Genomic DNA, 22,629 nt, shown 5'->3' on the forward strand with positions numbered 1-22,629 from the left:
ATGCTAGTACGTGTTTGATGATGATGCTGATTCTGCTAGTACGTGTGTGATGATGATGCTGATGATGCTAGTACGTGTGTGATGATGATGCTAGTACGTGTGTGATGATGATGCTGATGATGCTAGTACGTGTGATGATGATGCTGATGATGCTAGTACGTGTGTGATGATGATGCTGATGATGCTAGTACATGTGTGATGATGATGATGATGATGATGCTAGTACGTGTGTGATGATGATGCTAATGATGCTAGTACGTGTGTGATGATGATGCTGATGATGCTAGTACGTGTGTGATGCTGATGATGCTGATGATGCTAGTACATGTGTGATGATGATGCTAGTACGTGTGTGATGATGATGATTCTGATGATGCTAGTACGTGTGTGATGATGATGATGATGATGCTAGTACGTGTGTGATGATGATGATGCTAGTACGTGTGTGATGATGATGCTGATGATGCTAGTACGTGTGTGATGATGATGATGATGATGATGCTAGTACGTGTGTGATGATGATGATGATGATGCTAGTACGTGTGTGATGATGATGCTAGTACGTGTGTGATGATGATGCTGATGATGCTAGTGCGTGTGTGATGCTGATGATGCTGATGATGCTAGTACGTGTGTGATGATGATGATGCTGATGATGCTAGTGCGTGTGTGATGCTGATGATGCTGATGATGCTAGTACGTGTGTGATGATGCTAGAATGTGTGGTGATGATGATGATGATGCTAGTACATATTTGTTGATGCTAGTACGTGTGGTGATGATGATGATGATGATGATGATGATGATGCTAGTACATGTGTGATGATGCTAGTACATTTGTGATGATGATGATGATGATGCTAGTACGTGTGTGATGATGCTAGTACGTTTGTGATGATGATGCTGATGATGCTAGTACGTGTGTGATGATGCTAGTATGGGTGTGATGATGATGATGACGACGATGTTGATACGTGTGTGATGATGCTAGTATGTGTGATGATGCTAGTACGTGTGTGATGATGATGATGATGATGCTAGTACGTGTGTGATGATGATGCTGATGATGCTAGTACGTGTTTGATGATGATGCTGATTCTGCTAGTACGTGTGTGATGATGATGCTGATGATGCTAGTACGTGTGTGATGATGATGCTAGTACGTGTGTGATGATGATGCTGATGATGCTAGTACGTGTGATGATGATGCTGATGATGCTAGTACGTGTGTGATGATGATGCTGATGATGCTAGTACATGTGTGATGATGATGATGATGATGATGCTAGTACGTGTGTGATGATGATGCTAATGATGCTAGTACGTGTGTGATGATGATGCTGATGATGCTAGTACGTGTGTGATGCTGATGATGCTGATGATGCTAGTACATGTGTGATGATGATGCTAGTACGTGTGTGATGATGATGATTCTGATGATGCTAGTACGTGTGTGATGATGATGATGATGATGCTAGTACGTGTGTGATGATGATGATGCTAGTACGTGTGTGATGATGATGCTGATGATGCTAGTACGTGTGTGATGATGATGATGATGATGATGCTAGTACGTGTGTGATGATGATGATGATGATGCTAGTACGTGTGTGATGATGATGCTAATGATGCTAGTACGTGTGTGATGATGATGCTGATGATGCTAGTGCGTGTGTGATGCTGATGATGCTGATGATGCTAGTACGTGTGTGATGATGATGATGCTGATGATGCTAGTGCGTGTGTGATGCTGATGATGCTGATGATGCTAGTACGTGTGTGATGATGATGATGCTGATGATGCTAGTACATGTGTGATGATGATGCTGATGATGCTAGTACGTGTGTGATGATGATGATGATGATGATGCTAGTACGTGTGTGATGATGATGATGCTAGTACATGTGTGATGATGATGCTGATGATGCTAGTACGTGTGTGATGATGATGATGATGATGCTAGTACGTGTGTGATGATGATGCTGATGATGCTAGTACGTGTGTGATGATGATGATGATGATGATGATGCTAGTACGTGTGTGATGATGATGATGCTAGTACATGTGTGATGATGATGATGATGGTGATAATAATAGTACGTGTGTGATGATGATGATGATGATGTTAGTATGTGTGATGATGATGATGATGATGATGTTAGTGTATGTGTGTGATTATGTTAGTACGTGTGTGATGATGCTAGTACATGTGTGATTATGCTGATGGTGCTAATACGTGTGTGATGATGCCAGTATTCATGTGATGATGCTAACAGTGATTTGCCTTAATCTGAGTGGAACCTATTTCTTTGGCCTGGAGTACGTTGATCAGCTGACCCAAATCCACGACGACAGCAGCGACACAGAGAACACCGGCTATCAACCACTACGGGACATTTCTCGTGACCTTGACCTCGTCATTCGTTTCCTACCTGGTATAGTTTCACTTTTTAATAAAAACATAAAGCATGGCAAATCAAAATTTCATTTAAAGTCCTAAAACAAATTACATGCCTGCTAGTATTAATGGGTTTCTTTAAAATGTAACAAATACGGAACACAAAATCAGGCTGGGTTTTTGTTTAGTTTTTTTAACCTCAGAATAATATTGTATCCCACAATGGCGCCTTTTGAAATACATGTACTAACAACCATTTTTTTTTAAAGCGACTTCCTGGAGCGTTACGTAATTGTTGAACGATATGTTGTTTTGGAACAGCATCAATGTAAAGCTGCTGTTTGGGGTGGGAGTGGGGTGGGAGGTCTGGTAGGAGAGTAAATGGCTATCTATTGCTGATATCATACCTGAATATAAGAAAGTATGCATAACTTGCTTTAGTTCAAAATAATTAGACATGGCAGTATAATAATAGAATCGGGAAACAGTAATATATGGACGTCTCCAGACAAACAAAAAGGGCACTTCTAGACACAAAAGGGCACCCTTTCGTATCTTTGTTGTGGAAGTGGCAACCGCCTCTCTTACTCACCCTGTTGTGTAAATGTTTTAATACTGCAAAGAGATTAGTATGTTGCTTCGTAGGCTACTCTGTAACATGTATTATATCAATGTTTGATTCGTAATACTGATGTTAACATTCCTTTCCCGATAACAGATCTGAAACTATACGCACATGTATTAATAGGTTATCTATTTTATCATCTATCGAAAAAAAAAAAAAAAATTCACACTGCCCTATATCAGACTGAAAAAGTGATATCGATTATTCATTTTAAAAGTTCATTGCGATGTCTTGGTTACATGATATAACATGACACAGGAATCCTTATCTATTGTGAAAAAGCAAATTGTTTGATATTGTGAGAGGGTTATTGTTGGCAATACAAAATGCGTCTTTGATGTCTGTCTGTCTGCTAGTTGATATAAGTTTCTGTGGCTAATTTAAGATGTTTATTTTGGATTTGTTTTGGGGACGTAGCCAGGTGGTAAAGCATTCGATTGATGCGCGGTCTGTCTGGGATCGATCTCTGTCGGTGGGATCATTGGGCTGTTTCTCTTTCCAGCCAATGTACCATGACTGGTATATCAAAGGTCGTGGCATGTGTTACCCTGTGTGTGATGGTGGCGCATATAAAATACCACTTGCTATTAATGGAAAACAAATGTAGCTACTTTCCTTTCTAAGACTCTATTTCAAAATTACCAAATGTTTGACATTCAGTAGCCGATGATTAACAAATCAATGTGCTTTGGCGGTATCGTTAAACAAAACAATTTTCAACTTTTATTTTGTCTTTGTTTCAGAAATAATACACTGGACAGGCGACACTGAATCGGGGGTGTCTCGTGATCAGCTGCTGGAGGTTTTGGCTGCTAAGATAAAAGATCCAGACATTCACCACTGGGGAGTGCAGTGCAACAGGGCGGCTAGGATGCTGTTTCCGGATATCCAGATGAGGAGAAAAGGAAAATACAAGTCATATCCTTTTTGTGACAAACGTGCATTGTTACGTTTATCCCTTGACGGTGGTAACTTTAGGACTGCATCAGACCCCACAGTTGAAAACATAAAATGCAGTGCACACGAGATCAGAAGACTTGGGCTATCAGAGGCGGATCTAGTGGGGGGTGGGCAGGGGCAACTGGCTATATTTTGTTTTAAGAAACATCATTATTAATGTGTGAACTTACACCAAAGTCGAGGAAAGGTGGCAGTATATACCGTCCGTTTTGGTCGGATCGTCTAATGGAAACAGCAGAATAAGAAGTATGATATGATTATAATAAAACATCATGTCATGAATGTGTTTAAATTAATTTTGCTGCTTTGAGGTCAGTTAAGCAAAGGCGAAGATCTGACAATTTTGTGGTTAAAACGTAAACATTTTACAAGATTGATTTTGTAGACTAATATTAATCATATTTTATAAGTTACTAATAACCATACTTCCGTGTCGTTTGGTTGAAAATTGATAAAGGTTAATAAATAAAACATTATGACAGACAATTGCATCGATATGGCTTTAATAATAATAATAATAATAATAATAATAACAATAACAATAATTTAAAATAATAATAATAATAGCAGTATACTACCACATTTTGTATTTATATATACATTTAAAATAATTTTGAATTTGTAAAGCGCTCGCTCGATGCGCGGTCGGTTTAAGATCGATCCCCGTCGGTGGGCCTATTGAGCTATTTCTCGTTCCAGCCAGTGCACCACGACTGGTATGTGTGCTATCCTGTGTGTGGGATGGTGCATATAAAAGATTCCTTGCTGCATTAGAAACATGTAGCGGGTTTTCTCTAATGACTATACGAGTCAGAATTACCAAATGTTTGACATCCAATAGCCGATGATTAATAAATAAATGTGCTCTAGCGGTGTCGTTAAACAAAACATACACACTCATTTTGAATTTAGACAGGTAACATTCAATCCAAATATATTTTTATTATAAATATTTGAGGCAAAGGTCACACAGCACACTAGTTGTATTTTAATTTATATGTAACTACATATAACACATAACTGTCAAATGTTATTGATTTGTATATAAAATGTATGCCTATGAGCCGGAAGGCTTAAAGCTAATAAATTATATAATATTATGTGCATTGCTTGTGAGTTTCATTGTACCCTGCCCACAATTATCTTCAAAGAGAACATATTTACCTTAACGCCCCAACTACAGTATTCTATGGTGTGGAATTTTTAGACTGTCTTCAAAAAGAGGTAAGTACATAATATTTTAATAAGAGCAGATTTTCTTTTTTTCTCTCGACAAGGTGTTGACATAACTATTTCTTAGACATCAAACAGTCATAATATAATTACAAATGTGCTGAGGTGTGGTTACAGACGTGTGTGCAGAAATATATATAAAGAGGTCTAGACTATAGCGAGGACGTTTCTAGTCATGCTTCCCGGGAAAATATATTGAAAAAAAGAAGAAGAAGAAAATTTGCTTCAGCAGGTGGTTTCGGCCCCTGAACCCACCCCTTACACGCGCCTACGTTAAACAAATAGTCCAAGCTTTTCTTTTCGTCAAGAATATGTTTTCCAGTAACACGTTTACGGGCAAATTCAAACTACATGTAGTATATTGGTAAATCAAGTCGTGAGAGCTGGTTAGCAGAGACGAAGTCCTAATAGCGGTGATTTTGCCATAAATAGGGTTCATAAAATATGCATTTGAACAATATTATTAAAAGCAAATTATATACATATTAAGAACATCATATTGAAGATCAAGAAGCTTTTTAAGACGTATTTCTATAGATGAATTCGTGTAAGACAATCGAGATTTGCAGTTACTATAATTATCCAAAATTAATTACTATGGGCTATGATTTTGTTTTAACATTACACTCATTCTCAATAAACTGGTGCATTTTATTATCAAAATAATTCTTTCTTTTTGTGTGTGTGTTCTGAAACGGATGATTGTAATATAATTTACAAGATATGAGGAAGCATTTAAACTATTATATAAATATCTGTGAAATTAGCAAATGTAATTAAGCACGTTACAGCATTTAGTGTCATAAAAAGTAGCTGAAACTTTACATTTTGCAGTAGCGACAATAACGAGACTGTCAAAAAGGTAAAACTCGTAGGTAGGCTATATAAGGAAAGTGGATACTTTTCAGTTTTTTTAAAATTTATTGTTGGTAGATGGTGGGAACCATAACATTTAACAACTGATAAATTATTTTGCTTTCTGCGAACCGGTTTATTGAAAATGAGTGTAATGTTAAAACAAAATCATAGCCCATTAACTATTGCCATTAAGCTTGGAATGTTATAGTAACTGCAAATCTCGATTGTCTTACACGAATTCATCTATAGATATACGTCTTAAAAAGCTTCTTGATTTTCAATATGATGTTCTTAATATGTATATATACATGTAATTTGCTTTTAATAATATTGTTCAAATGCTTATTTTAACCCATTGATGGATTTCATTTGGCACTTGGATTGTGGGCTATACTAGTTTTTAAAAATGTTTTACAATGCTACCTGACCATAATTTATTGTAAAATAAGATAGCAATATTGTTTTGTGAATTTGATTCTTTTTTATTTTATATTGCTACAATTACATACATGTATATTCAAATGGTGTAAGGGAGGCAACGTCTAAACATTCATGAGCTAATTGTTGATGTCCATTATTTCCCACTGTCGCTATGCAGCATTTTACGTTTTCACATTTATTTGACATACCCGGTACACGTTTCGCAGAGGCAAATCCATGTGGGATGGAGAAAATCCACCCCCACTTAAACGTATTAAAGTGCCTCTTTTTTTCTGGGGTTTTTTTTTTCTCAATCATTGAGTTTCTCTTTTTATGGGTTGGTCATGTCCTTTATGCCTTCAACACCCCCCCCCCCCCCCACACACACACACACTTTTGTTTTAAATTATTGATTAGATCCAGTTTTATTAATTTAGTAAAATTCCGATGTATGCTTTTCAGGTAATAAACCCTCTGAAACTAGGTCGACCTACTGAGCAGACGTCCACCAACAGTTCCAGTTCGGAACCTCTTAATGATGCCGACATAAAACAAAATACCAGTAGTTTTCAGGTTGTTGTTCCTTTAGTACATTGAATCTGTCTTCATCTTTATCTTTGCAATGCAAACTAGATTTTATTTAACAAAGCTCATAAGAAGGATGTTTGAAGTGGTGGCTATTTAGGGTACCAGGTGCATGTGCTGACATTTTAGTTAGCGGGGGAGGGGTGGGGGTGGGGGGTCGAGACTGTGGCAAGAAAAGTTTATATAGGGTTCGAGATATGCTCCCCCAGAAATGTATTGAAAAAGATAAAAATATTTGCTTGAGCAGGGGTTTCGACCCACAAACCCACCCCCTACACACATGCCTGGGTTCTGTTGAAATATGCTTTCTGACAAAAAGTGTTGCATTGAAATAGCCAAAATTATCTCCAAATGTGGGCGGGAGAGGGTAATGTGTATAAACCTTGGTTTTGCTTATATATTGTATAATATATATATTATAAGACGACATTTTTTTCTGTTTTCAGCCTGCCAGTTATTTTGAAGAATCTAACCCAAGATACCAACACCACTGGCACAGCAATGGAACTGTACAGGAAACACGCAGTACCGAGTGTACTGGCAACAGTGATGAGACTAAACCACAAACAAGTTGTTCACCTCATTTGGAATCATCAAAGTCCTTGTCAAACGAAAAAACTGTGAACTGCGAAACAAGCATTCAGGAAACTGAAACAGATGAAGTGCAATTACCACCCAGTAACATTCCAGACTCCGATAGCGTCGGCACTTTTGAACAGTGCTCACCAAAAAACCAAGTATCATCCAGTCTGACCAATGATGACGAGAGTCTAAGAGACATTTGAACTAGTCTAACATTATCTCTACTGGTTATCTCATTAGCCTAGGAAATATTGCAGTTAAAACATGGTCACATAGTATAATTTTCTCCAGACTACTATATATTATGACCAGCTATTTAGTTAGGTTCCTTCAATATGAAGATAATATGACCATATTTTTATATGTGGTATACATTTAAAAAAAAATTATAGACTGACCACAATGTTTACTATTAAGCAAATTCAGTTTTGTTTAATTGGTCACAACCAACAGCCAATGTGTATTTTTGTGCTGGGGTGTCGTTAAATGTTCATTCTTTCATTCATTAAGTTTTCAATATTTTATTGCCCTCCCTCTCAATTACCTAAAATTGTTTTGGAGTCTTAAACTAATTAGTGCAGAAGGCATGCTTCACAGTGATGTGCCAAGATTATTGTTGTACTTTTAAAACTACAAGTTTACTACAAGTTTATTTAGGGTGTAGTCCATTCTAATTGTATATGGCAGGCATGTGTGCAGGAATTTATGTAGGGCGAAGATCTAGACCATGGCAAGCAAAGTATTTAGGGGGGGTCGGGTCATGATCCCCCTGAAAATGCATTGAAAACATTTGCTTGGAGTTGTAGGGGATTCAATCACCTTCTGCATAGTAAATATCAGTCAGATATGTAGCAGATTTATGTTTTGTAAACATTTAAGTGGTACCTTCTGTAGTGAAATGTGTAGTGTGTATTACTTACCATGTATCAAATGAAAAACATATATACTCAGTGATCAGTCAATTCTTTGCAACAAACTTTGCAAGATTCAAAACAAAGACAATCTTTCCACATGACAGTTACAGTTTATAAATCAATGGGATGGGCTGTAGCTCAGTAGTAGAGTACTCATCTCAAATGAGTTGCCCTCAGTGCATCCATCAGGTTTACACTGGTAAAGGATTTGCCCGATATGCCATTGGTTTCGAATCGATCCCAGTCGGTGGACCCATTTGGCTATTTCTCGTTCCAGCCAGTGCACCACAACTGGTATATCAAAGGCCATGGTATGTGCAATCCTGTCTGTGGGATGGTGCATATAAAAGATCCCTTGCTACTAATAGAAAAATGTAGCAGGTTTCCTCTCTAAAGACTATATGTCAAAATTACCAGATGTTTGACATCCAATAGCCGATGATGAATAAATCAATATGCTCTAGCGGTGTCGTTAAACAAAACAAACTTTTAACATTCTTGCCACCTCAACCAATGACCTAAAGATATCAAAGGCCACATATAAATGTTTATGGTTTTGTCTATAAAAAAGTGCATATAAAACAACCCTTCCTGATTTTCTGTAGAAGTAGCCTATATCAGGGGTGGGAATTGGTGAACTGTAAAAAAAACCCAGAGGATATCTAGAGGGGTTCCAGAAGTCCTAGGTTAAAATCTGTGCCATCTGACACATTTTGGAGGAAAGGATGATTAAAATGAGAGGAAACACAATGTTCCATGAGAGGAAAACAGCTGATCCGAGGAGAATTCCCATTCCTCCTCTATGGAGGTCCTGGGTTTTCCCTCTCAGCAAGTATCATAATAACCACATGACACGACACTAAACAACCAGTGTTTAAAATGTGTTAAAATTATTTTATCATGTTTCTTCTTGTGTCTATGTCTGCATTTAATAAAAAAATATTGCACTATTTTATTTATCATGTTTTATAGGTTAATTTATTTTTCTAGTCATTTCACAAATGTACAAACTTGTAGGAACAAAATCATTCAAAATGTCTTACTGTTATTTACAGAACCATTCAAATTATACATCATCAATTTATGACTTTCACTTCCAGCATAGTTTGTACACTTGTGAAAATGAGCCGAAGAACAACTTGTACTAATTTATTTATTTATTTAACACAATAAAACATTTGCCAACGGTTAACATGGTCTTATTATTGATTTTATTATACAAATTTATTAGCATAAAAACAACATAAGAGATGAATTTCCTAAATCAATGTGTCATGTCCAGGTATAAGGATTAAATGTTTTTATAATGTTTATTAAAAAGTAACTGAAAATAAAAACAATCATTCTGTTCATTATAAGTTATTTGGAATAAAAGCAGTCATCAGATTTAGGACAAACAATTCATTGTTAAAAAAATATACATTGGTATTGCCATAACAGTACTTCATCTTTAAACATAAAACTATTTTGTATACAGAAACACCAAAAATAAATTGAAAAAAAAAATCCTAACAAATATGCTATTACTTTCTTATTTAATATTCATGTCTGCTCATGAGGTTTCAGATCCTATTCCACATTTTTCCTCACCCATATTTCAAGACAGAAAGAGCTTCTTGATTTTAATTACCATATTGACAACAACTATGCTTGTAACTTTTTTGAGGATTCTGCCAGCATTGGTGCAGTTTATAACTCTTGTTGTAGAGCCTCCACAAGTCCAACACTTACCCAACACTTACACTAGATGATGATGAGATTAAGAAATAAAGTAAAATAGCATTTAATTATGCTTCAGTTTGTACTTGTGTCTGAAAACAGTGATACAAAAGTGATGTTTTTGGCTGCAGACCTCTGAGAATTGAACATTTAGGAAAACCATTTATGGAGTGTGCTAGAGCCTCCACGAGTCCAACATATTGGACTCGAGTACTTGAGGGTCAAACTCGACCCAAACCCGAGTACCCGACACTTACACCATATGATAATGAGACTAAGGATTAAAGTAAAATAGCATTATGCATCTTAATTCCAGCAATGAACATTGATGCAAAACCATGCCTTTTATATATATATATTGCATTCAACTTTTGTTTTACTTCATGTCTCATAACCCTATAATGTAACAGGCATATGGCAAAATAACGTAAAAAAGTATAATTAAATGAGGTGCTCTTCCTTGCACGGGTACTTGAGTCTTGTGAATGGAATCGAGTCTTGTTAGATGAAGTACTCGGCCCATGCATGAGTACTCTAGGAGGCCCTACTCATTTGAGGATTTTTCCTGCATTGGTGCAGTTTGTAACCCATTTGAGGATTTTTCCAGCATTGGGGCAGTTTGTAACTCATATGAGGATTTTTCCAGCATTGGGGCAGTTTGTAACTCATTTGAGGATTTTTCCAGCATTGGCACAGTTTGTAACTCATTTGAGGATTTTTCCAGCATTGGCACAGTTTGTAACTCATTTGAGGATTTTTCCCGCATTGGGGCAGCTTGTAACTCATTTGAGGATTTTTCCAGCATTGGCGCAATTTGTAACTCATTTGAGGATTCTTCCCGCATTGGGGCAGTTTGTAACCCAATTGATGATTTTTCCCGTATTGGGGCAGTTTGTAACTCATTTGATGATTTTTCCCGTATTGGGGCAGTTTGTAACTCATTTGATGATTTTTCCAGCATTGGCACAGTTTGTAACTCATTTGAGGATTCTTCCCGTATTGGGGCAGTTTGTAACTCATTTGACGAATCTTCCCGCATTGGGGCAGTTTGTAACTCATTTGAGGATTCTTCCCGCATTGGGGCAGTTTGTAACTCATTTGAGGATTCTTCCCGCAATGGGGCAGTTTGTAACTCATTTGAGGATTCTTCCAGCATTGACACAGTTTGTAACTCTTTTGAGGATTCTTCCCACATTGGGGCAGTTTGTAACTCATTTGATGATTTTTCCCGCATTGGGGCAGTTTGTAACTCATTTGATGATTTTTCCAGAATTGGCAGAGTTTGTAACTCATTTGACGAATCTTCCCACATTGGGGCAGTTTGTAACTCATTTGATGATTTTTCCCGCATTGTGGCAGTTTGTAACTCATTTGATGATTTTTCCAGAATTGGCGCAGTTTGTAACTCATTTGATTGGCAGAGTTTGTAACTCATTTGATTTTTCAGAATCTTCCCACATTGGGGCAGTTTGTAACTCATTTGAGGATTCTTCCCGCATTGGGGCAGTTTGTAACTCATTTGAGGATTCTTCCCGCATTGGGGCAGTTTGTAACTCTTTTGAGGATTCTTCCAGCATTGGCGCAGTTTGTAACTCTTTTGAGGATTCTTCCCACATTGGGGCAGTTTGTAACTCATTTGATGATTTTTCCCGCATTGGGGCAGTTTGTAACTCATTTGATGATTTTTCCAGCATTGGCGCAGTTTGTAACTCATTTGACGAATCTTCCCGCATTGGGGCAGTTTGTAACTCATTTGAGGATTCTTCCCGCATTGGGGCAGTTTGTAACTCTTTTGAGGATTCTTGCCGCATTGGCGCAGTTTGTAACTCTTTTGAGGATTCTTCCCGCATTGGCGCAGTTTGTAACTCTTTTGAGGATTCTTCCCGCATTGGGGCAGTTTGTAACTCATTTGATGATTTTTCGCGCATTGGGGCAGTTTGTAACTCATTTGAGGATTTTTCCAGCATTGGCGCAGTTTGTAACTCATTTGACGAATCTTCCCACATTGGGGCAGTTTGTAACTCATTTGAGGATTCTTCCCGCATTGGGGCAGTTTGTAACTCATTTGAGTATTCTTCCCACATTGGGGCAGTTTGTAACTCTTTTGAGGATTCTTCCAGCATTGGCGCAGTTTGTAACTCTTTTGAGGATTCTTCCCGCATTGGGGCAGTTTGTAACTCATTTGAGCATTCTTCCCACATTGGGGCAGTTTGTAACTCATTTGAGGATTCTTCCTGCACTGTTACAGTTTGTAACTCTTTTGAGCATTCTTTCTGCACTGGTGACGTTTTTTTATCTTTTTGTTCTGAAGATATACTTTTTTCATGCTTTTTGTTCATCTGAATGTTGTATCTTTTTGCAGACTTCCACAAATCTCTTTCTTCTTCTGAAATAACAAGAATTCCGTGGAATTAAATGTCTTGCCTACCTCAAACAGTTTGTGGTGTACTGTGATGAACTATAAACCAAGTTTCACTGACCTAGGACTTACAGTTTGTGAGAAACTGATCTAAATACAAAACTTTAACGCAAAGGATGATGCTGTCGCTGCCACAAACATTTTGTGGTGTACAATGATGAACGTCCATAGATACAACTATAAACCAAGTTTCACTGACCTAGGACTTCTAGTTTATGATAACTGATCTAAATGCAAAACTTTTAACGTAAAGGTTGACACCATCACTGACACATCCATAGGAGCAACTATAAACCAAGTTTCATCTAGGACTTCTAGTTTATGATAACTAATCTAAATGCAAAACTTTTAACGTAAAGGTTGACACCATCACTGACACATCCATAGGAGCAACTATAAACCAAGTTTCATCTAGGACTTCTAGTTTATGATAACTAATCTAAATGCAAAACTTTTAACGTAAAGGTTGACACCATCATTGACACATCCATAGGAGCAACTATAAACCAAGTTTCATCTAGGACTTCTAGTTTATGATAACTAATCTAAATGCAAAACTTTTAACGTAAAGGTTGACACCATCATTGACACATCCATAGGAGCAACTATAAACCAAGTTTCATCTAGGACTTCTAGTTTATGATAACTAATCTAAATGCAAAACTTTTAACGTAAAGGTTGACACCATCACTGACACATCCATAGGAGCAACTATAAACCAAGTTTCATTGATCTAGGACTTACAATTTGTGATAACTGATCTAAATGCAAAACTTTAACGCAAAGGTTATACAAAAGTAATACCTCTAAATCACTGTTTTACTTTGTAATGGTGAGACAACCAATGGGCAAAAACTAAACACATTTAAACATACTTGATGCTATGTGACCATGATCCATGATGATCCCATCAACCCTGGATTAATTCCAATGTCCTAATGTAACAGGCTTTTTATTTTAGCATAGCACAAAAGAAATTTCCTTTGATAGCTTCAAGAGCGTCCTTACTATTTTTGCCCGAATTAAACGAAAATGTTCGAATTTGCATAACAACATTTATTCATATTAGCATTACTACTAAGCAGCTATATAGGGTTTCAAACGAATCACTACGCATTTTTATATGGATTACAACTAATTCTGACGGTACAATGTTGGAAATACATGGTTAAAAGGTATCAGATTAGTACATTTTGCCCGAATATATGTATAATGTTTGCCTGAATTTGAGGTTTTGCTCCTACCCCCGTCTCGTATGCTTATGGTCCTTACTGCTACATAGGGTTTCAAACGAATCACTACGCATTTTTATATGGATTACAACTAATTCTGACGGTACAATGTTGGAAATACATGGTTAAAAGGTCTCCGGTTAGCACATTTTGCCCGAATATATGTATAATGTTTGCCTGAATTTGAGGTTTTGCTCCTACCCCCCCTGTCTCATATGCTTATGGTCCTTACTGCTACATAATTTGTATATTACATAAAACTTACCTTCTGTAATAACAGGGTAAACACTACCACTGCTACCCATGACCACGTAGATTTTAGGAAACTCTACAATACATTTCCCTGACAAGTTGTCTGTGATGGACTTATGTGCATCAAGTAGGTGATATCTGAAGAAACAGAAATGTTACACATAATTCTATTGGATATCACAATTGCAGTGCAGGTATTATTTATCATAGGTTAATTTTCATATATATATATATTACCGATAGGTATTTACCTCATGCAGACAGACTAGCCATACAACAATATGTTCAAGATGTGTTTTTATACATATCAGATAAGATTTTCGGTTTGGTATAAAATCCAAACACAAAGATGACCAGAAACTCGTTGAATTTGCCAAATGATACTGCAATTTAAAATACATTGTGAACCAAAACATACCTGACCATATTTGCGGGCATCCCTTCCACCTTGAGATACAATTGACATGTCTCTAAGCCAGCACTGACATATTTCTGCAGCTTGTGGCGCTTGATAGGGTCAGATTTGGTCGGGTGTATGTATTTCTCAAGTTCTTCGTCCAGAGGAGTGCATTCTTTCACACTGCAAGAGTAAACACTGTCAGCAAAAAGGTTTCTTCCTCAAATAAAACTAACAGCACCCAAAATAAAAACCCAATAAACTGGCCTCAGTGGTGTAGTGGTTATGCCATCGGACTTGAAGCTGGTAGGTATTGTGTTTGTATCCCACCTGAGGCAACCCAGAGTCACTAGGCTCAATGGGTAGGTGTAAGACCACATACACTAAGTTTCACACACTTCATTATGTACGATTATGGGTTGTCATCTGAGTGTATGGGGGATGATTACCCATCAGACACTGCAGGTTCCATGTACCCCTAACACTAACCCTACATCCTAGGTTTACTTACTGTTTGTCTGTGTATGTTTCACCAGCTTGTGGAAAACACCATTCTATATGCCACATTATCAGTTTTGTCCTAAAAAAAAGAAAAAAGAGAAGATTTTTTTTTTAAAGTAAATATCAAATGTATTTTTTTAATAAACATATTATCTCCACTCAATTAACCTATACTTAGCATTTGTATTAAGATATCTTTATTACCACAGAGCCATAATGACAGTCAGTAGAAAACAGAATATCTAAAGTGTAACTCAATGATAATAGCTCTTAAAAAACAGTAGAACTGCATACACATCTTTAAAGTTACAAGTGTTATTATACCATTATAACAACCATGAAGCTTGACATACAGGTTCTTGGCACCAACAAGAATTCCACTGGATTAAATGTCTTGCCTACTATAAACTTATTCAAAGTCTATGACAACTGCATCCACAGATGTTCATCTCAGTGCATGTTAACAGGGCTTCTAGATTATGGTAGCCCCACTCCCATGGCTAGTGATATTCAATGTTGGGCTAGTAAATAACTACTATTGTCATGCCCAATGGCTAGTGAAAAAAAGTTGTCAAATGCTGCATTTAAGTCTATTTTGTAAATATGAATATGCTGCTCCCAATATTGGTGTTTTTAATCTCTTTAAGTAACATAATTATCTGATTATTACTATTAGTAAAATTGTATTAGGTATGGTAGGGCTAGTGAATTTTTAATCATGGCTAGTACATTTTTTAAATCACTGATCCCATGGCTAGTGGATTTTGTAAAAAAAACTCTAGAAGCCCTGATGTTAAAAACAAAACGATTAAACTTTTAAAAGAAAATTGATTTAAAAAATACAATTAACATTGTAATTTAATTTCTTTTTTCACATGCACTGTGATGAACATCCATAGATATCATGATAAACCAAATTTCATTATCTAGGACTTAAAAGTGTGTAAGAAATGAAGGAAAATGCAAAACTTTAACATTGAGCTGAATGCAAAAGTTGACGCTACCATCACCACTACCGCCATCACCACTGACGAAGTAATACCCGGTACATATACCTTGCTGTTTCACTTTGTAAAGGAGAGACAAAAAGTGAATATATCCTGCAAGGTGATACACTGCAGGTCAAAGTAATCTGTCCAGCTAACACTATTAAAAACCATAACACTTCTTGAATGCTAGTCATCACTGAAACCATTCTTTAGAAAAAATACACTATTATTGCACACCAGTCTCAGTGGCGTCGTGGTTAGGCCATCGGTCAACAAGCTGGTAGATACTGGGTTCGGATCCCAGTTGAGGCATGGGATTTTCAATCCAGATACCGACTCCAAACCCTGAGTGAGTGCTCCGCAAGGCTCAATGGGTAGGTGTAAACCACTTGCACCGACCAGTGATCCATAACTGATTCAACAAAGGCCATGTTTGTGCTATCTTGCCTGTGGGAAGTGCAAATAAAAGATACCTTGCTGCTAATCGGAAGGAGTAGCCCATGAAGTGGCGACAGCGGGTTTCCTCTCAAAATCTGTGTGGTCCTTAAAGGGACACACCCTAGTTACGTTTATTTATTAACCATTACGGCGTTGTTTTTCGCTATTAAACCCCATTTTTCACAAATAAAATTGCACTTTACTTACATTTTATTATTTAGAATACACATTTCCATTCACCTGAAGTGCTTTTTGGTAATTCTGATGTTTGTAAAACCACGAAATGCATTTTTTGCATTTTTTCACAAAACGTGTTGTCGAGAAAAAAACGTTAAGCAAGCGAGGTCCAATCTATTTTTAATGTCACAGACGTTGGTATATCACGTGACCGTTATCATTTTGGTTCGGTTTGTTTTCTCGTGCACGGTTCGTGCAATCAACATCCGATTTGTTGTTGTTCATTTGTGAGATTTTTCTTCAGTTCGTGAACATTTTCAGTAACAATAAAGTTCAGACAAGTAAGTGTCTCAATACAAAACATTACAAACCCTTAAAACCAATAATTTTGCTAAGTCTTACGGTATCTGGAGAGGGGATACAACCAGGACAGAACAGTTGGAACATGTCCAGGAGAGGTGAAACGAACGCACCCCAAGTCTGTGAAATTTGTCGTGATGTAGGCATTGTTGTGCTTCTACCGGTGACATCAGAATACTAACTTTCAAAATTATTTCAAGCAACTGGGACATGGGGATTCCCATGGTATTTATTGATATAAAACCTGCTTTTTCACTCCATTTGATAAAAACTTGATCTAAGTGTGTTACAGGTTTGTAGATAACCAAATTATAATTTATTTTCGCTGGATGGAACTAGGGTGTGCGGCTTTAACCATATGTCTGATGCCATATAACCGTAAATAAAATGTGTTGAGTCAGAGTATGACAAATATTTTGAAAAGTCACTAGCCACAGGGCTAGCGGGTTTGTGAAAACCACTAGCCCACCAAGATAAAGCACTAGCCCAAATTCCTGATCAATTATAACTGGATTTTTATATAATTTTTGTAACATTACACATTTACGAGTATAACAGTAAAATAAAACAAACACTTAAATCATGTTGTAACTTAAATCATGTTGTAACTTTCAGTTTTTTGTCGTGTCGTACGTTTTGTCTTTTATCAAGTGTGATCCATCGTCATTGTCCTGTTTTAGTGTTTGCCTCCCCCCCCCCGGGGAAAAATAACTGAGCAAACTCTTGGTTGGTATCTAAACACACTATCAAAATAATTAAATTTAAATGAGGGTACGACAGTGTGACACACGGTAATAGATGGTTCAGTGTATTTGGTAGTTGGTTATATATTTAGGGCCTACTATTTATGTCGCCAGGAACGGTGATGCCAAATACAGGGCATTATCCCGTGTCAGACCGATATCAAAAGAATATAACGGCGACATCTAATCCGTTGTTAATTGATGAACAAAAAAGGTATTATCTTGTATCGGCAGCTGTGACGTATTATCCAAACTGCTACACGTAATAGGCCAAGCCGAGTCATTGCATATGCGGTTACCATTAAAGTAAATTGTTTTCCTGATTGCCGATAACCACATGTTAGCGAAGTGTTAAATTAGAAAACAATAGGTAAATAAAACAAACACTGAAATTCAAAGCATGGCTGGGGTTTACTTGATTGAGATTAACCTGTCGTCGCGATTGGTGATTTCCAAGTTCTTAGCCTAAAACATATGTGAGAGATTAACTACCACGTGACGTGTCTAAACAATCAAAACACGCATGTCATTAGACTTTATTTCCTGTGCCAGAAACTTGAAAGGGAAAGGTAAACAATGCATGCTGTAACTGTGACGATGTAGAGATAGCATGTTACTGCAGTTTGCAGACCTAGCTCAAGTGGATTATTATTATATACTGATTGCGTTGTTGATATTATTCGATGACAAACGTCACAATCAAATTTATTAAACGAAATTTCAGCCGAGAGAAAAAAGAAAGAAAGAAAGAAAAAAACCCACGATCGATCGATGACGAGAGGAGGGGGGAAACCACTAGCCTGCAGGGGCTAGTGGTTTTGCGTTTCTCACTAGCCCGAACTTAAAAACCACTAGCCACGGGCGTCGGGCTAGCGGATTTGTCGAACTCTGGTTGAGTGCATTGTTAAATAAAACATTTCTTTCTTTCTATTATTGCACATTACCAACAAACAGGACACAATATAACACAGGGCTAGCTCTGGGTGAGCAAAACATTTCACCAAACTGTCTATTAAACTTAAAAAATTGCAGAAATCAACAGTTATTTTCTAAAAAATGTCAGTTATTGCATAAAATTAAAAAATTGCAGAAATCAACAGTTATTTTCTAAAAAATGTCAGTTATTGCATAAAATTATTTTGCCAAATAAAAATAAAATTTGCCAACTGAATTCAAAATTCAAATTTGGCGAGTGCCAGAGCTAGCCATGATAATATGCCTGAATATATTAAAAAATACTACATAAAAAATAATACCTGAACATATTAAAATAATGTTCATGAACATTAAAAGATATTATAAAAATACTTGATAATTAAAAGGTTTTTTTAAATACCTGAACATGTAAGAGGAGGAGTTGATTTTCCTTTTGGTCATGGGGTAAGGCAACAGTTTAAGATCAATACCTCGGTGTCTAGCTTGACGAATCAGCTGATGCAACTGAAAATAAAAACAAACAAATAATTGTTACCCAATTTCTTTTCTTCTGAGAAACTTGTATGTCAGTTAAACTGCAAACAGTTATAATCATAATATATATATATATATGTCTTGAAATTACAGAATTATTTGTTTCATCAGGATTTGTGAGCATAATTTTTTTTTTTTAAATCAACAATTTTGTACATGATTACATAATCTGACGGTCAGAATTTGGCACTTTCTTCTTAATTAAAAAAAAAAATACAAATGTCATTACCCGCTTTGGTATTCGTTTATATTTCGGCAGAAAATCTCTTCCTGCATTATCCGACTTTCTACCACCTTCTTCCAGGAACCGGTAATCTGTAACAAATTCACAATCAAACACATAGCATGTATAATAATTAAAACTTCACAAATGACAAAAATTAGTAATAGTATTTTCACATGGAAATGAAAGACTATTAAAAGTATATAAACATTTAAATAAAAGGACCATTCATGCTACATTTTCTAAAGCAGCAGTGACAATACAATTTCTCTAGGGATGGGATGATGACAAGCCTATCAAACATAGATTTCGTCATGGAAAGCAACACATTGCTACGTTGTACTTGCATGCAAGGTTTGATGATCCTATATGAATTAATGTAGTTAAAGTTTACTGCTGCTCTCGAAGTCTTATCAAAAAATGTACGCACTACGAGCTCAAAATACCTGAAATAAAATATTAAAAACTCATCACAAATATCTCCAGAATGCACCTCTGAGCATCTACATTTAAACATTTTCCGGGAAAGCATGCACCCGAACCCCCTGGCACTTGATTTGGGTGCATTTGTCACCCATGAAATAAATTTAGTTTCACCCAAGATCTCAGTGCATTCCCCCCATCCCCACACCCACAAATATGGCTAGCTACGGGCTTCCAAACAAAAATTTGAGAAGCAATTTTTGCTTCCCACTTAAATAAATTAATTTTGATCCTTGTTTATATGTCTGTCACTGGCAGGATTTTTGACGCACTTTGATATTTAGCACCTTCTCTATGAATTCATGTCAGTAAAAAAAATTATCTGGTAGGCAAATGTGCAACTGAGTGTAGCTATATTTTAAGCCAAGTGCAAGTTTGAAAATAAGTTTATTTTTCAAATACTCACCATTAAGAAGACTGGTGTCAGTGAAGTTTTTCACTGCGATGTAACCAGTTTTGTCTCGAATGCCACTGCATGCTGCATTTATCTTGTGTTGTTTCACACAGACCAGGCCACAGGTTTGGACAAAACAGCGAGGACACCGGTACTTCACTGGGTTTTCTCCACACACACAACATGACGGTGTGCTGAAAGAAACAAGAAGAAGATTATCAGCACAGAGTGTTTTAATGTATGCAATTTTCAAAGACAGGATAGTGAACAAGACACTGGAACACTTTATTTTAGCCAACTTTCAGTTATGTAGAGTATATATATCCGATTATTACTATTATTTAGTAAAATTGTATGAACTAAAAGTAAAGTGGGGTTACTATTAGTGAATTTTTAATCGTGGCCAGTAAATTTTTAAAATCACTGATCTCATGGCTAGTGGATTTTATAAAAAATTCTAGAAACCCTGCAGTCATTTCAACTTATTTTTGTGCTTATATCCATGCAATCTGCATGCTGTCCTGGATACACACCTCAACTATCTGTACATATTTTCAGGAAAGCAGTTTATTGCTCACCATTGATTTTCAAGCCATAATGCTCACTGTTATTATATACTGAAATTGCTATATTGGAATTATGTGATGACCAATGTTACCTAGGATAAAATTTCATCAAACAAACATCAATTTGTTTTGTTTATTAACACCACTGGAACACATTGATTATTAATCATTGGCTATTGGATGTCAAACATTTGGTACTTCTGACACGTAGTCATCAGAGGAAACCTGCTACATTTTTCCATTAGTAGCAAGGGATCTTTTATACATACATGTACACTTTCCCACAGCCTTTGACCAGTTGTGGTGCATTGGATGGAATGAGAAAAAAAAATCAGCTGAATGAATCCACCAAGGTGGTTTGATCACCTCAGGCAAGCATCGTGGCAGGCCATCGGTCTACAGGCTGGTAGGTACTGGGTTCGGATCCCAGTCGAGGCATGGGATTTTTAATCCAGATACCGACTCCAAACCTGAGTGAGTGCTCCGCAATGCTCAATGGGTAGGTGTAAACCACTTGCACCGATCAGTGATCCATAACTGGTTCAACAAAGGCCATGGTTTGTGCTATCCTGTTTGTGGGAAGCGCAAATAAAAGATCCCTTGCTGCTAATCGGAAGAGTAGCCCATGTAGTGGCGACAGCGGGTTTCCTCTCTAAATCTGTGTGGTCCTTAACCATATGTCTGACGCCATATAACCGTAAATAAAATGTGTTGAGTGCGTCGTTAAATAAAACATTTCTTTCTTTCTCAGACGAGCACTCAACCAACTAGATTCCACCCCTTAATTAAAAAGTGAAGCTCATCCTAACCCTAAAGTTTAGTGTTGAGGGTTGGGTCAGTACAGCTGGGCTCAAATGTAATGATGGCCATGCTGTAATACTCTAGTCACATGCCTCAATGCCCTCAAAATTAAAGTTTCACGGCCAAACTGCCTTTAAAGTTTAACTGGCGTGCCTTATTTTGCATTGTATGCCTACCAACTGATCATTAATTTATACTTAAAGTTGTTTTATTATGAATGCGTGCTTTTTTTCTCTCTTTTTGTTTTGTTATATTAATTCACTTGTTAAAGTTTGTCTTGCTGCCTTGCTATCTGGCAACAGGCTGTAATGCCCTAAACAAAATCTCCATTGGATTGGTCTGCCCTTCACGGTCTGGGCAAAATGGTCTTGCACTCTAATTTGACATTATTTGTTAATTCGAGGCCCGACTATAGTTTTTTAATTTATTAGTAGCATTTCCTGTTAGTTGGCATTATTTGGTGGTAACGGTTATGATTACACAAAAATAATACATTACGTTGCTTTCACGTGTGTGATTTCTGAGGTTATCTCTGTCGTGTCCATCGTTTTTGTTTATATTTTTACTGCACGTGTGTTGGAGCGTAGCAAATACATGCAATCGCGAGACAGTCTAAAAATCTAAAATGTCTAAAAACTGAAACAAGTCGAAATTAGGGGCCAATAGCATGCTTTGTTACGCGGATACCCGTGTAGTTTAGACCAATGTTGACACAAATGCATTTTAGGTTGTTTTATTTTATTTTTTAAATATAGCTAACCGCAAATAATAATATATTTGCCTGAGCTACTCCAATAAGAAAAGAGAGAAGCAATTAATGACCTTAGTATTCATGACTTATAATTATGCATGTTATTGTCTGCTGGCTTATAAATAGATATCCAAGAAA

At 36.8% G+C, this 22,629-nt stretch overlaps 3 protein-coding genes across 5 annotated transcripts in view; 1 reads left to right on the plus strand and 2 right to left on the minus strand.

Annotated features, from left to right (window-relative positions):
* The window catches only part of LOC121383126, a 36,069-nt gene extending 27,137 nt beyond the window's left edge, over window positions 1–8,932 (plus strand). For all 3 annotated transcript variants that reach the window (XM_041512928.1, XM_041512929.1, XM_041512930.1), the window contains exons 4-8: window positions 2,300–2,436; window positions 3,768–3,942; window positions 5,163–5,208; window positions 6,958–7,068; window positions 7,527–8,932. In XM_041512928.1, the coding sequence (XP_041368862.1) occupies window positions 2,300–2,436; window positions 3,768–3,942; window positions 5,163–5,208; window positions 6,958–7,068; window positions 7,527–7,865 (808 nt within the window). In that variant the 3' untranslated portion in view covers window positions 7,866–8,932. The remainder of the gene's footprint in view (window positions 1–2,299; window positions 2,437–3,767; window positions 3,943–5,162; window positions 5,209–6,957; window positions 7,069–7,526) is intronic.
* A 1,907-nt stretch (window positions 8,933–10,839) lies between these two features.
* On the minus strand, window positions 10,840–11,646 carry LOC121383668 (neurofilament medium polypeptide-like). The gene has a single exon (XM_041513761.1). It carries the CDS (start codon window positions 11,644–11,646, stop codon window positions 10,840–10,842), a length of 807 nt encoding a protein of 268 aa, XP_041369695.1.
* Window positions 11,647–11,701: 55 nt separating this feature from the next.
* Window positions 11,702–22,327, minus strand: LOC121383669 (putative box C/D snoRNA protein SPCC613.07). The gene is made up of 8 exons (XM_041513762.1): window positions 22,239–22,327; window positions 20,386–20,567; window positions 19,503–19,588; window positions 19,140–19,243; window positions 15,107–15,175; window positions 14,617–14,778; window positions 14,212–14,336; window positions 11,702–12,681 (listed from the first exon to the last, which is right to left on the minus strand). The coding sequence occupies exons 1-8, from the start codon at window positions 22,283–22,285 to the stop codon at window positions 11,702–11,704; spliced, it is 1,755 nt and encodes a 584-aa protein (XP_041369696.1). The 5' UTR covers window positions 22,286–22,327.
* Window positions 22,328–22,629: the final 302 nt, after the last annotated feature.

This window comes from Gigantopelta aegis, chromosome 10 (genome assembly GCF_016097555.1).
Source record: "Gigantopelta aegis isolate Gae_Host chromosome 10, Gae_host_genome, whole genome shotgun sequence".
NCBI classification, from domain to species: domain Eukaryota; kingdom Metazoa; phylum Mollusca; class Gastropoda; order Neomphalida; family Peltospiridae; genus Gigantopelta; species Gigantopelta aegis.